A 13,435-nucleotide genomic window follows, 5' to 3' on the forward strand; every position below is an offset into this window, starting at 1 on the left:
AAATATACGTCTAGATACATACATGTGCCGTATGTGTAGTGATGCGTTATGAAACATTTTAATCGTTTCGAATATACAGTTACTTCTGAAAGTAGATAGTAACATAGCGATACATCTGATAGCAAAATGCGCAAGAATCGAATGAATTCCTTTCTTTTATGAAATATTATTTATTGTACCTAGTACGATAGTAAGCACAGTAAGTAGGATGTAAATACGAAAATCGTCGAATCACGTTCGAAATAATTGGAATTAAAATACCTTCGAATCGCTTTAAAATAGAAGTTGAAACATTTATAGCGTTCTATGTGTGTATATGTAATATGCTTTCGTACGACCAACTCACTGTCAGCTTAGCTCTCTTCTAGCGTTATACAGAATGGAATAGCTTTAACGAGTGAACGCGCGAAAAGGTGCCCGCCTCGCAAATAAGTACCTCTAATATTTGTGCATAAGATAACGTGGTTGCGGCGGTCAGCGACCTCATTCGTCGAGGCAATTAACGTTGTGTGTCGATTCAGCGTGGCGCCTTTGCTCTGCAACTTTTATTCTCGCCCGCGCGTAATTACAAAGTATACCGCTAAAGCGCCAAAGAGTAAATACGGTGCGACGTAATTGCGATTTATTCCCGGTTTAGACGATGGATCGTTAAACGGTTCGGCAAAAATCCGTCCTCCGAAACCATGATAAATATCGCGCGTCTAGGGCCACCGCGATTGCCGGGAATGTGCAAACAAATTTATCAACTGTGTCTCGTCGACGGATAATCGAGTCTTTTTAATTAGTTTTATTCGCGGTCGCCCAGACGTTTATCGGTCAATTTTCGTGTCGCGACCAACTTCATTTATAGTTAATTTCATCCCCGATGGGTGAACCGAGACGTTGTTGACAAGTCTGAATCTTTATAAATTTTCTACAAAACATTATAAAGACATTATTTTTGACAAGGATTTTTACATCTTCGCTGCATTTGTTCAATCCAGAATCTCCGGATCGTGACAGGTTGTGGAATACGTAGCATTCGATAATTCGACGATTACGAAATTCGATGTAACCTTTGTAATGCCCGCGTGTTTGTGTTGTTTGCGCGGTTCAAGGTCCGTTTTATCTGGTTTGAAATTGCATCGTTGTCGCGGTAGAGGCACGTTGTCGTGGTAGACGGCGCGTATTTTATCAGACTATTCTTGAAAGATTCTCGAGCGACTGACTCGTCTCGAACAACACGCGGTGGCCATAAATTGCGCGTAAAAGGAATTGGAACGGTGGTCGTGAGCACAGGCGAGTCGTCATTAACACCCTTGGCAAGGTTAAATAACGGATAAGGAGAACTCTTTGTCCAAGGCGAGGACGACGTGAGGCGCATCGCGTCATATTAATTATAAAAGAAAACTTAGCCGGTCTCGTGTAGTATTTAAATGATACAGAATTTGCATCGAAAGACTCGCGAAATTTTTATTTTTGAACTCATCCTCCGCTATTTACAATTAATGACCACGCGTGAAAAATGATAAAGTGGCTCTAATTTCGATCCTGGTTCCTTTTCTTCTATGTTTGAAAATCTACTGGATATTTTATCGGTTGTCTCGATGAATATTGCCTTGACATAATTGCCACGGTCGTAGCTTGCACTTTTATCCTCTTTAGGCCAATCGGATTACGCACGAGCCTTTCGTCTTGAACATCGCAAGTTAATCGTTTGTTCGTCGTTGTTCGCGTTCGAATAAAAACTGATAGCAAAGAGAGCGGTTATCTTTGAGATCGAAAGTAGGGGCTCGATTAACTGTCCATAAGAGCTCGTTTCTGTTTCTTCTTCCATCAAGCTCCTTACTTTAGTCGGTTTCCACGTGAATTACAGAAACGCATCATCCGGCAATTACTACCACACTGTGTGAACGCATTGCGAGAACCAGGTCGAGCAAGAGCCGACAGGAGGCTAATAGTGTCTTTCAACGTTTCCTAGACCGAAGGCGTGATCTCGTGCTAGATATCAGTTCGGTTACGCAGAAGTCTTCCAAGTTTCCCCAATTACACTGACTTTTGTTAGCTCTCCCAAGAGTAGCTCGCCTCCCTGATACGGGTACAAGATAATCTTGACCTTAATCACGGCATCGACGACGCTGAAGCTGTACAACTGCTCCGGTTTATCATAAAACTTATCGTGTACCGAGATCGCCTTTTAGATGTTAAATGTTTAAGCATTCTCAGAATTATGCTTGATCATATCGTTATAAACGCATCGTTTAAATATTAAAACGTTTGGATTTCTGTGCTATCGAACTTCTCAGCTTTCGATATTTCTGGGGTTCGATGATTTTTATTAAGAATTTTTAGGTTCCTCCGAATATTGACTTTTTAAAAATTTCAACTGTCAGGAAAATTAAATGTTTTCAAACTTTAAACATTTCCAGAGGTTTGAGACTTCAATTTTTTTAAAATTGAAATTTCACAAGCTTTTAAGATTTCAAAAATTGTATATTTCAAACTTGGAAAAATGAAAATATTCAAAACTTAGATATTTCAAAATTTTTTGATTGAAATCGTTGAATTATTTAATTTTCGCATTTTTAAAGTAAGAAGTTTCCGCCATTAAAATTTTTTGAATATTTGCTCTGCTAGAATTGCCGGATCTCATTTTGCTATGAATTCAGCAACTCTATTTATTCTTTTTCTACACTTTCCCGAATGAGACTATAATTTCTAGGCCTATAATCACCATAATTATTTAATATGACTTTTCTGCTGTTTTTTGCGCAGTGTCGCCCAGCTGAAGGAAGCGATCGAGAGAGAATGCGGCGTGGTCTCTGCGCACCAGGTGCTCCTGATGAGTGGAGGCGAAAGCCTGGAACCAAACGCGCGTGTGTGTTCCTACTCGGCCGGAACCGACACGAATCCGATCTATTTGTTCAGCAAGGCCGCTATTGAGAGCCACCATCCACCCACGCCAAGCATAGACTACGGTTCCGGTGAGTGACGAGCTTCTTCACCTGTGAATTTCCTTAACTTACCGCTCTCCGCTCAGCTTTTTTCATTTCCTGTCTAACATTGTCCGTCCGTTTGATAAAAAACTTACTTTACAAACCCGTTGCAAGATAAAGATTTTTCTTGCCTTTACCTTCATAATTTTATTACCATCACAAAATGATCAGAGACTTTTCAACAAACTATTGTCGCGTTTAATTCGAGAAAAATTCAACTTCTAAGAATATTTGATACGTAGCTAAAAGTTAATGTTACTCGCGTGACCGAAGAGAAATGTCTCACGAAGAAGACGTGGCAAAAAAGAGAGTGGGCTGGCTTCGTTAAACGAGAATCGTGCCGGAAGGACGCGGCTAATAAATGATCCTTATCGGCGAGCGTTCGCGAGTATAGAGAGAAAAAATGAGTCAGATGATATCAGCGTGAAGATAGCGATACTCGCGCGACACCCAGGCAACCTCGATTCTTTGTACGAGCCAGCCTTGTAGTACCGTATAGAAACACAATGGAGAACGTCAGTAACTCGTTTGACTATTTTTCATCACCTTCGTTGCGCGTTCGAATATCTTCGTGCGATCTAAGATCCAGGTCGCATATGATCTTTCAATTAGATGTCGCTAGATCACTCGGTATCATTTAAGTGCTTCGATTCTTGGTCTCGCTATATCTTTTCTATCAACTGTACTTACATGTAAGTACAGTTGTACTTTATGGACGTATTTTGATACATCGCAGCAGCAATGCATTCGACTTGTAGTCCCGGTCTAATCACGACCACGATATGACTACGGTCCGTTGATGGTGAGCGTTTACCGAATGCAGCGGAGCGTGATTGAAACGTGGATGTTGATCAGGGCTACCTCATCTGATGAACGGTAATGTTTAACCGGGATCCGATGGTGTGAAGCTTTACCATATCGTTATAATAACGAATAACGATTGAAATAAGTGAAACGAGGATTCAAAAATTTGAAAATGAAATGTTGCGGTCGATACGATGTTGATTCTTAATGGGTTAAAAGAACTCAATGAGATTAGTTGAAAGAGAAAATAACTTTCTTAACAAACTTTCGACTATCTTAAGGTATCTTTGGAAGAACACTGTTCCGATAGGATACACTTTATAGTCGATACTCAAATCGGAAAGGTCGAACGCTGAAAGTCTTTCCATGAAAAGTTAGCGGAGAAAGACACTATCAGAGAGTGGAACAATTCCAAGAGTTGTAGCAAAAGCAGACAGAGGATTGCGTGACGTTCGAACGTCGGTTTTGAGAAAATGTATTTTGCGCTATATCCGTTTGATGGGAACTCGGATATAATAGAATCATAGTTTGACCTCGTGATTGACGAAACATACGATCCAGAGGCGTAATAATGAAGCGAATGCACGATACGAGTTTAACGACGTAACGGTACGGAGATTGCACGGTTAGCGCTTACACGTCGCTTAGCTGGTGAACGAACGGACGTTGAAACGCGCGTCAATGCGACGCGACGCGTTGAAAACGCGGAACACAGGCGTCCAGACGCGAGATCCAGCTGGAGAAAAACAACGGTGGTCCGATTCCGAGAACGTCGCGCGTCTAGACGGTCGACTAGTGAGAATATCGACGCGCACGATCCAGGGGAACATCAACGATGTGCATCGAAGAATCGACGAACTACATCTTTAAAAAAAAAAAGAAAAGGAATCTTTAAGTTTCTACAAACGTAATAAACCACATTATACAAGTCCAATGCACACAATAAATCACGCAAAATTTATGACACGAAATATATTAAACAAAAATGTAGAGACGATAGTCACTGTATGCGAAGCTCGAATTGCGTTGACCTCAAATTTTTGATCCTCAAATATTCCTAAGTCTTCATAATCGTGATTATAAAGTAAGAATTTTTCTGCTTAATGAAACAATGACCGTAATTCATTGAAAGAGAAGATAATTTGATGTGAGCAAACTTTTAGACATTTTAAGATTAGCCAACAATTGAAGATGAAGAATATTGAATGAAGAAAATGATATTGCGTAGGCGTAAGTTAAAGAATAGCTGGTTAGGAAGGTTATATTTCGTCCATTAACATCTCGGCCTCTTTCAGGCGCTGTGAAATCGATTCCTTCGCAGCAGAGCTTCTTTCCTATTTGTCCGTCTTATACAGCTAGCCTCGGGTTTCATGCGGTAATTCACGTTCCTCGAGGCGCGTACCGGTAATGCGACCGCAAACCACTCGTACCCGTTTCCGATGCACCTCGCATTGACCATTTCCACTAGTCGCTGATGAAGTAACGATCAAGTTCACTCTTATCGGTCGCACTTTCGATTTTCGCAACGAAACGCATCGGTAATGCGCCTCCCAGCGCCATTCGATTCGTCGGTTTTTTCCTTCCCTCCGTGGGATGCTTTGACATTTATTCAGTAGTTCTTGAATGTCTCGGGTCGTTATTTAATGAGAATATAACTAATTTATAGGTTTATATGTAAAATAACGTATATAAATGAAACACATTCACTAGAGGCAAAAAATGTGTTTGACTTAACGGATTTTTAACGTTTAGCATCTGTGCAAACTTAAAACTGGAATAAATAGCACATACTTGGTTAAGTTTAATTATTTTTAAATTATTTCAATTCGTTTATTCGTGTATATTACATGTTTAGTATAGCTATAAATTATTTTATTACAATATAGCGGCACAAGCTAGAATAGATTAAATTATATGGGAACTACGACTATAAATTTACTCGTCGTACGGAATTTACATTATTTTCTACAAAAAAAAAAAAAAACTCGATGAGTATTTCATAGCAAACTTCTAAAATCTCAATACAGCAGAAGAAAGATTTCTGCGATTATAAACCTCCAGTAACTTTAGTCAAAACTGCCATAAGATTTATTCTTCCATTAATTTCTAAATAGCCAATTTCCAAGTAACTTCTTGAAGCATCTCAAAGAAAACTGGGAGAATCGCTTATCGACGCGATGAAATTAATCTACGTCTGTACGAATATTTATACCAACGATGGGCGATTAAACAGCAGTCGTGAACAAGCTTATAGCCTTTCTTGCCGGTAGTCTTGGAGATCGTTTTATCGTATCCGTGGTTGTGTTAACAGGGCCGTAAAGCGTCATGAACCGCGAGGAGACAGACCCCTTTTTCCAGCGGCAATTTAGCGGATCGCCAGAAAGAGGCTACAGCTAATCCTGTAATGTCCCGTTTTTCTCATCGAGTCTTCCCTTTTGCTTCCTGTTTCTGAAGAAGGGAGGCTTGGCTAGCTTACAACGAATATATATATGGCTCGTTTGTAGACGCAACAAGACTTTGACCCGTGTCAATGAGCCTCGCGAGCAACTTTGACCTGATTCTTTTATGCAACGGATAACGATCCGCCGTTGGCTCTCATTGCAAACGTGCACCGAGCACGGAATTGGTGTCTTGGTGTTGACGAATCGAAACCGAAACTGGGTCGGCGTTCGAGCATCGTTTTCTGAGGAAAATTAGTTAATCGTCGTGAAGCTGGAGGCTACTGGCAGAAACACGGCCGAAAGAGCAACAGCTAGAGTAGAGAAAGCGAGCAAATGGCAAACTGAGATTCTGCTTTCGTGTTCGGTAGACCCTCGTTTTACATATTCTATATAACACGCGGTTTTGTGTTATATAAATCCGTGTTATACCGGTTGCAAATTAAGAACGTTTCCCGATAATTAGGTTTTTCGGTATTTACTCACTTTTTGTTGCAACGTAAATATTTAAATGATTTCTTGTAATCGTATTTTGTCTCTCTACTCTGTAACCGCAAATGTAAATACATATCACTGACGCATAAGCGGCGGATTGAAAATCATAACGGTGTAAGTCAAGATTGGTGAATTTCTTCCTTATTTAATATTTTACCGCATTTCATCTTATCATTGTCGGATTGAAGTGAAAGTAAGCGGATAGAGGACCAGTTTTTAACATCCCGTTGAACAAACGCGATCGAGTATTACGGCGTTACGTAATATGTATTTTGTCGGTTGCAATAGGAAGTTTCGAAATAGCTAATCATTAGGATACTTACAAGTCGATAGTAAAGTGTCGATTTTTAGTCGAAGGAAGTGGGTCGGCTTGGTATGGTATCTTCTGTGTAGAGCTGCTTTCATATATGTACAATATGTGAATAACGATTACGTTGATTAATATGACATGAAGTAAATATCGAAATGTGTCGGTAGTTTTTTCAATTGCACGTACCGATGCTATTAGTTTGAAGTCTAAACTCCAATGGTTACAAAACTACAGTACCAGTTGGCCAATTAATTAAATTTCAACGTTGCTAGCTGGAAGATGATGTTAAATCAATTTGAAAGGATAATTTAGTTTAGAATTTTAAAAGAATCTTTTTGTATTTTATAAAAGCATAGATTCTCAATCTACCATCACTCGCAAGATTTGGGATAAAGATAAGATACAATTGGGACGGTTTAATGCATAGAACTGTTCGTTAGTTGCGGTTGTGGCTATCCGTTAACAGCTGCACGAATTTTTCGAAAAGGGTGGGAATTAAAGGTATCAACGAAGAACAGAGTTAGCTCGCTAATGGTTTTTAAATGTCTTCCTCGAAACGGTGACAGCCGATTCCTAGACAAAATCGATCCATTGAATCACAATAAGAATCCATTCTTAATGTGTCATACTCGAGAATAGATAAAAGTTGGTATTGTTCTAGAAGCTTTAACAACGGCATTAAAAGTACGTATAAGAGAAAACGAGTTAACATTGCATTACTTTTTCAAACTGTCAAAAACATCATCCCCGCTTTCGTATCTTAGAATAGTACGAGATAAGAACTTAATTTTCTCTCTTTGTTACCTTGTTTTTATTCGCGGTTGTGTTCGTTAACGCGGAACAAATTTACCTTTCATTCGGATCAGGGAAAAAACTTTAATACGCATTCGCCGTTTCGATGGCCTAGGAATGGTGCCATTAAGGGGTCAATCGCAATATGGTCGATGAGTCAGCAGGGGAAAAAGTCGACTCGCCTTCGATATCCCCGAACTCGTGGGTTTTTCGTTGTTCGCTATAACCAGACATGACCGCGTGCCATATTTCTTTTCTTTGTTCCAACGTCACTGTTCCGAACCTAAAGCGGATATTTCGAAAGATAGCCGTAGTTGTCCTTGAACATAATCTTTCATTCGATATTTTTCATATTTTAAATAATTCAACATATGTATTATAATACGTTTAACGTATATTATAAGCTTAAGCGAATTTTTCGCGTGAAGTTCGCGAGAAAGTATGGCAATTGCAGAATGTTGGAGAACGATAAGCATACGGAGGATAAACACGAGAGTCAAATGAAATGCACTAGAGTCACGCGAACGATTTCGGTGGTGCTGTGCAACGTTGGTATCCGCTCCGTTGCCATGATGAATTCGAACGAGCGATTATTTACAAAATAATACTATGTCGGATGAACGTGATAAATCGCGGAAAGATACGTGCTTTTGCTTCGAATTTTTTATTGTTCTCGGCTTATTATAAACAGAATGATAACAATATCAGCGGCAATGACATAACAGTTATGAGAAGAGTAACACAGCTGATAACAAATAGTCGGGGCCGAATTTCTCATTTTGTTACTCGCGATTTCTACCTGCGTATCTTTATTCGCTATTGTTAACAAGTATTTGCACATTTCCACATTATTACAAATATATAAAAGGTACTTGTAAAATTCTCGAACAATGCTCTCTATTAATTTTAACGATCTTGTCTTCTAAGCAACCATACCACAATCAACTGAAATATAATAAAAATATAAATCTTCGGATCAAATTGCTCTGGAAGTTGAAATATTTATAGACGACAGTGTGACAATGTAATAATATAATAGCGTATTAATGTTTTTCGCGATCATTATTATGTAGCAATTTAGTCTTATTAGCCGGAAGAGCTTCCTAGAATTGTTGAAACAAGTGCTTTTTAATGTTTCACGTTTGACTCTCAATGGAGAGGCCGCGGCACGTGCATTACATAACCCATGAAGATCAATCTATACTCGGAACAAACGAACAGGTGGAATACTTGGTTCAACTATGTATGACGCGAGTTTAGCAATCATTCTGCCAATTAAAACTTAATAGCATGAAGAATGACGAACGAATAAAAAGTTAATTACGTCGAATATATATGTATATATACATACATGTATAATGAATTTGTTCCACTCGATTACTCAGAATTATTTTCAGTGATTATTTCTCTTGTAATCGGAAAATAACGTAACATGTCACGCAACTAGTGCGCTTAAATGCGTCGCACACGCAAGTGAAGGGGGAGAACACGATAAGTCGAATTTTCTATCGGGAAGCAATTTTACGATTTATAAAGATACACGTTGTCAGTGGACAATCGACATCGTGCGTTAGATCACGCAGGAAATTCGTCTTGAACGAAGTCTAAGAAAAGAAACAGCTACGTTATGTGTCTGTATAACACACAGTACGTGTATGTATAATCTACATGTGTTTAAATGTACGAACGACTTGTCTCACGCTGTATCAATACCACAAGCCATTCGAATCTTTTCTACTGGACTGGCAAAAATTACGATTGCGTTCGCGGAAACACGGTTTCGTAGACCGTAGGCGGCAGATGGAACAACTGCGATGATTGAATCGAGTTGCGAGGACGTGCGAATTGAAGCAGAATATGGAATTTAACAATAGGAATCCTGTTTCTGCGAACGCTGTATAACATATGGTATACGTTAATATAAGTCGAAGACTGTTTATCGACTGGATTTTTAATAATCGAAAAACGAGGAATTAGCGTATCTAGGAGATCCTGTATTCGTATCTATATTTGACAATCGGGTCTTTTAATAAACCTAACCGGATCTCAATGCAAATACAAAATATCGTATTGGAGATTAAAGTTACCAGTTTACATATTATAATCCTGCCTTATCATTCCTGTTACTATTTTAACAGATGCTCGAATTCGATACCTAAGTTTCCAACAGCCGCTCCGCGCCCCAGAGATTCCTATGTAAATACAAATTTTAATGGTAGCAACTGTTTGAGGATAGTGGAAAGAGTCATTGGCCTCCTCTCGACGTCGACTGTACAAATAGGAACAAATCCTCTTCGTTTAAAGATTCGACGATGATTCAACAAGTATACATCTTGTAAAATATACATGGGTGTTAGGTTGCATATGAAATGTTCTTTCAAATAGAAATCAAACCATATATAATTTCTTCGGAATACGATTCAATGCACATTCCTAACGACTAACTATCGTTACGCGATATTTATAAAAATTATCCAACTATCGAACATCGATCCTTTTGCAAAAAGCGACGGAAATTTCTACAGTGTCATAATTTATTCCATGAATTTTCAACCTGAAGACCCATCATGGGATATATAAATAAACGTCGATGCCGAAGGCTCAATTCGCTTCGTCCGCTGGCTATTTTTCACGAAGCGAACGAATCAAAGGAAAAAGGTTCGTTTTCCTGTGGAGCAGAAAGCATTACAAGGATTTTCCTCTGGCAACCAGTCGACAGATTTTGTGTCCACCATGGCCGATATCTTTTCCCAACCACTGAATTCAATTGGCTTGACCGGTGTCCGTCAGCTGATTCTCGTTCGCCTCGAGGTGCGTGCGAAATTGGATTTCGTCTCGGCTGAAATGACGACCGGCCACCTTTGACCTCTGTTTTTAGCTCGATCTCGATAACGCTCGGGAGAATATAACCAGCTAGCCAGCCAGTCAGGCCGTTTTCGCTCCTTATTTACGGCCCCCTGGTCTTTTTCTTCTGGCTGGCCTTGAATTAATTTATACCAACAATACTTGTTCGGACAGGTCCGTGACTGAGTCATTGACCTGAACGTTCCGCGTAAATACTATGTGGAACTTGACATTTTCGGAGTCCTTCGAGGAGGTAGAGATGATTAAGAAGAAAAAATTTTTGGAGAAGTCAGATAGGTTTCAGACGAATATTTGATGCGAAGGGTTTTTGAGTGGAATAAAACGAAAGAGCAGATATTGTTGGAAGTAAGATTTTTTGCGTCATTTCAGTGTTTCTATTTTTATGATGTAGTATATAGCCAAAGATACAGTAGTTTCGTAAATTAGAAATCTCGGAGTGGGGAGGGGGGTTATTGATTGTGTCTTCGCCTTGTAGACAAAGTCTACAAATTTGTAGATTTAAAGTCGTATATTACATTCTTTCTTCTCCTGTAGTCTTCAAATGTGAAATTGGTCAATTTAGCATTTAAATGAATCATATAGTGTATGTTTCACGGACACGTGCACGGGCAGTATACAAACAGATAACAAACGCACTATTAACTATTCTCGAACGTTAGCAAAGAAACTTCTACAATCTCTTCAAATAACTTCTATCGTCCGCAACACACAAAGGAATACTATTATTCGGTATACATAGCTGTGAAGTCGAAGAAATAATAATCGATAAACGCGACCGTACACTTCACTCGACGAAAAAAGATGTCAAGTTATTTGATTTACTTTGAAGGATTACTTCTAATGGCACTTTAATTCCTAAACTGCACCCTTGAAGCTACCTTTGTGTCCGCAATTCGTTTGAAACAAAGAAGAGATGGAACATTGTATGGTAAGGCCATAGAAATTGCGGTATTCCAGTTACTCCGGTCAAGTACACGCGATATTTCCTCGATACCGTTCGCTTTTCTAAACGAACTCGTGCATTCTTTCTCCCCAGTTTGGTCCACGCGGATCGCATTATTCAAACTGATGCGAATCCATTATCCCATGACTCCTTTCCCGTCTCTTCGATCGCGTGGCAATCGCGAAATTCCTCGAGAGCGCCGACGACGACGCCTTAATCCGACTTGATTTGCATATCGGTGCTACTATTCAGCTATTTTCCTCTTGACCGTGAACGATTGTGCGAACCGAATGAAAATATCGATACAATTTTATTTTAATTTCTTTCTATTTTCATCGAAAACAATGCGTCGTTGCGCGGCAATATTCCACGTTGACGAGTATAATCTACGAATAAATTAAGCACAGACGCAATACAATTTAATATGGTTGGTTAACGATGCGATAAAATTGAGTGGGTAATATCGAGCCACCAAATTAAAACCTTGAAGACACGATATTTCGCATGTATCGACCTAATAGAAAAGTGAAATTTTTGTAAGTAGGTGGTCCTAATTGCCAGAGATTGGATTTATGGCTGGCAGTGTATATCCTCCGTTGGTCGTTTGATCGATTCGATCGTTTTTCTTAAATGCAACTCGAAGTTTCGATGGATCTTACGTGCCTGTATACGCACAGTAATCTAAGGGTACAGATGGATCTCGTCTTCGTGTAAATATGGTAATCCGTGAATACATGTTCGTAAACAGCGGTACGTGGACATTCGCACGAAACAGATATTATTCGACGTGTTATTTCTTTCGTATCTGCGTGTTTCGCGGAACGAGCTTCACGATAGGAAGCTGATATCTGCTCGTAAAAGCTTGGATAAAAAAAGATTGTTCGTGTGGTGTTTTAATAAATCTCTTCGTTCAACGACTCCGGTGTTTTATCGTCGGAATTTATGTTCTTTTCGTTGAAGCTTGCGTAAGTACGATGAGAAGAGAGAAAGAGAGAACGTATTACGATTCGAAGTAGGTCCTTACTTACATACGAATGTATTCGTAGAAATGTTTTCCTGTGTTAAATGAAATCATGTATTACTCGGAATTGATCCCAGTGGCAAATCAACCGAACATACATATATCTACATATATGACAGCGATAAGCGTGTACTTAAATATTCTTTTGATTCGATATGAAAGTTGTAATACGAAGGAAGCATATAGATAAAGTATTATTTAAAGGTATAGAAGTTCTGTAGATTTACGTAATAAAAATACGATAGTGATTCTACTATTTTTATTTATCTCCTGTATATCTATACATCGTATATTTAATTCTGTGATTTAATTAATTAATACCTTTTGTAAAATATTGTTGATAAATATTTTTCAATCTTCCTTGTATTTATTTAACATACAATGGCGTATGTACAGGAATTGGAAAATTGTATGTACAAAATTATGAAAACAGTTTTTATATATCATATATGTATATGGTAACTAATCGTCCTTTCAAGGAAACTACGACTACATGTCCTAATAAATGGTAGCTTTCGGTTTACTTTATTTTAACAATCGAAGCGAGAAGATGTCTGTTGTTCGTACACAGATGTTGGACAAAGTATTGGAAACACCTTTTATATGTCGTATGTGAAGCAGGTTCAACCCTTTTATATGAACGTCTTCTCTCTTCGATTGTTGGAATAAAAAAAATAAAAAATCATTACTCGTCGAGCCATGTAGTTAGAGCTTCCTTGGAGAAACGATCGGTTGTCGATGCACGTACAAAGGGCATCTCGATTTGAAGTTAAAAATTTTGTCCGTCAGAAA

At 38.8% G+C, this 13,435-nt stretch overlaps 1 protein-coding gene across 2 annotated transcripts in view; it reads left to right on the forward strand.

Annotated features, from left to right (window-relative positions):
* The window catches only part of Atg17 (autophagy-related 17), a 51,821-nt gene that overhangs the window by 6,367 nt on the left and 32,019 nt on the right, over positions 1–13,435 (forward strand). For both annotated transcript variants that reach the window (XM_072020112.1, XM_072020113.1), the window contains exon 2: positions 2,755–2,963. In XM_072020112.1, the coding sequence (XP_071876213.1) occupies positions 2,755–2,963 (209 nt within the window). The remainder of the gene's footprint in view (positions 1–2,754; positions 2,964–13,435) is intronic.

Source organism: Bombus fervidus, chromosome 17, assembly GCF_041682495.2.
Source record: "Bombus fervidus isolate BK054 chromosome 17, iyBomFerv1, whole genome shotgun sequence".
NCBI lineage: Eukaryota > Metazoa > Arthropoda > Insecta > Hymenoptera > Apidae > Bombus > Bombus fervidus.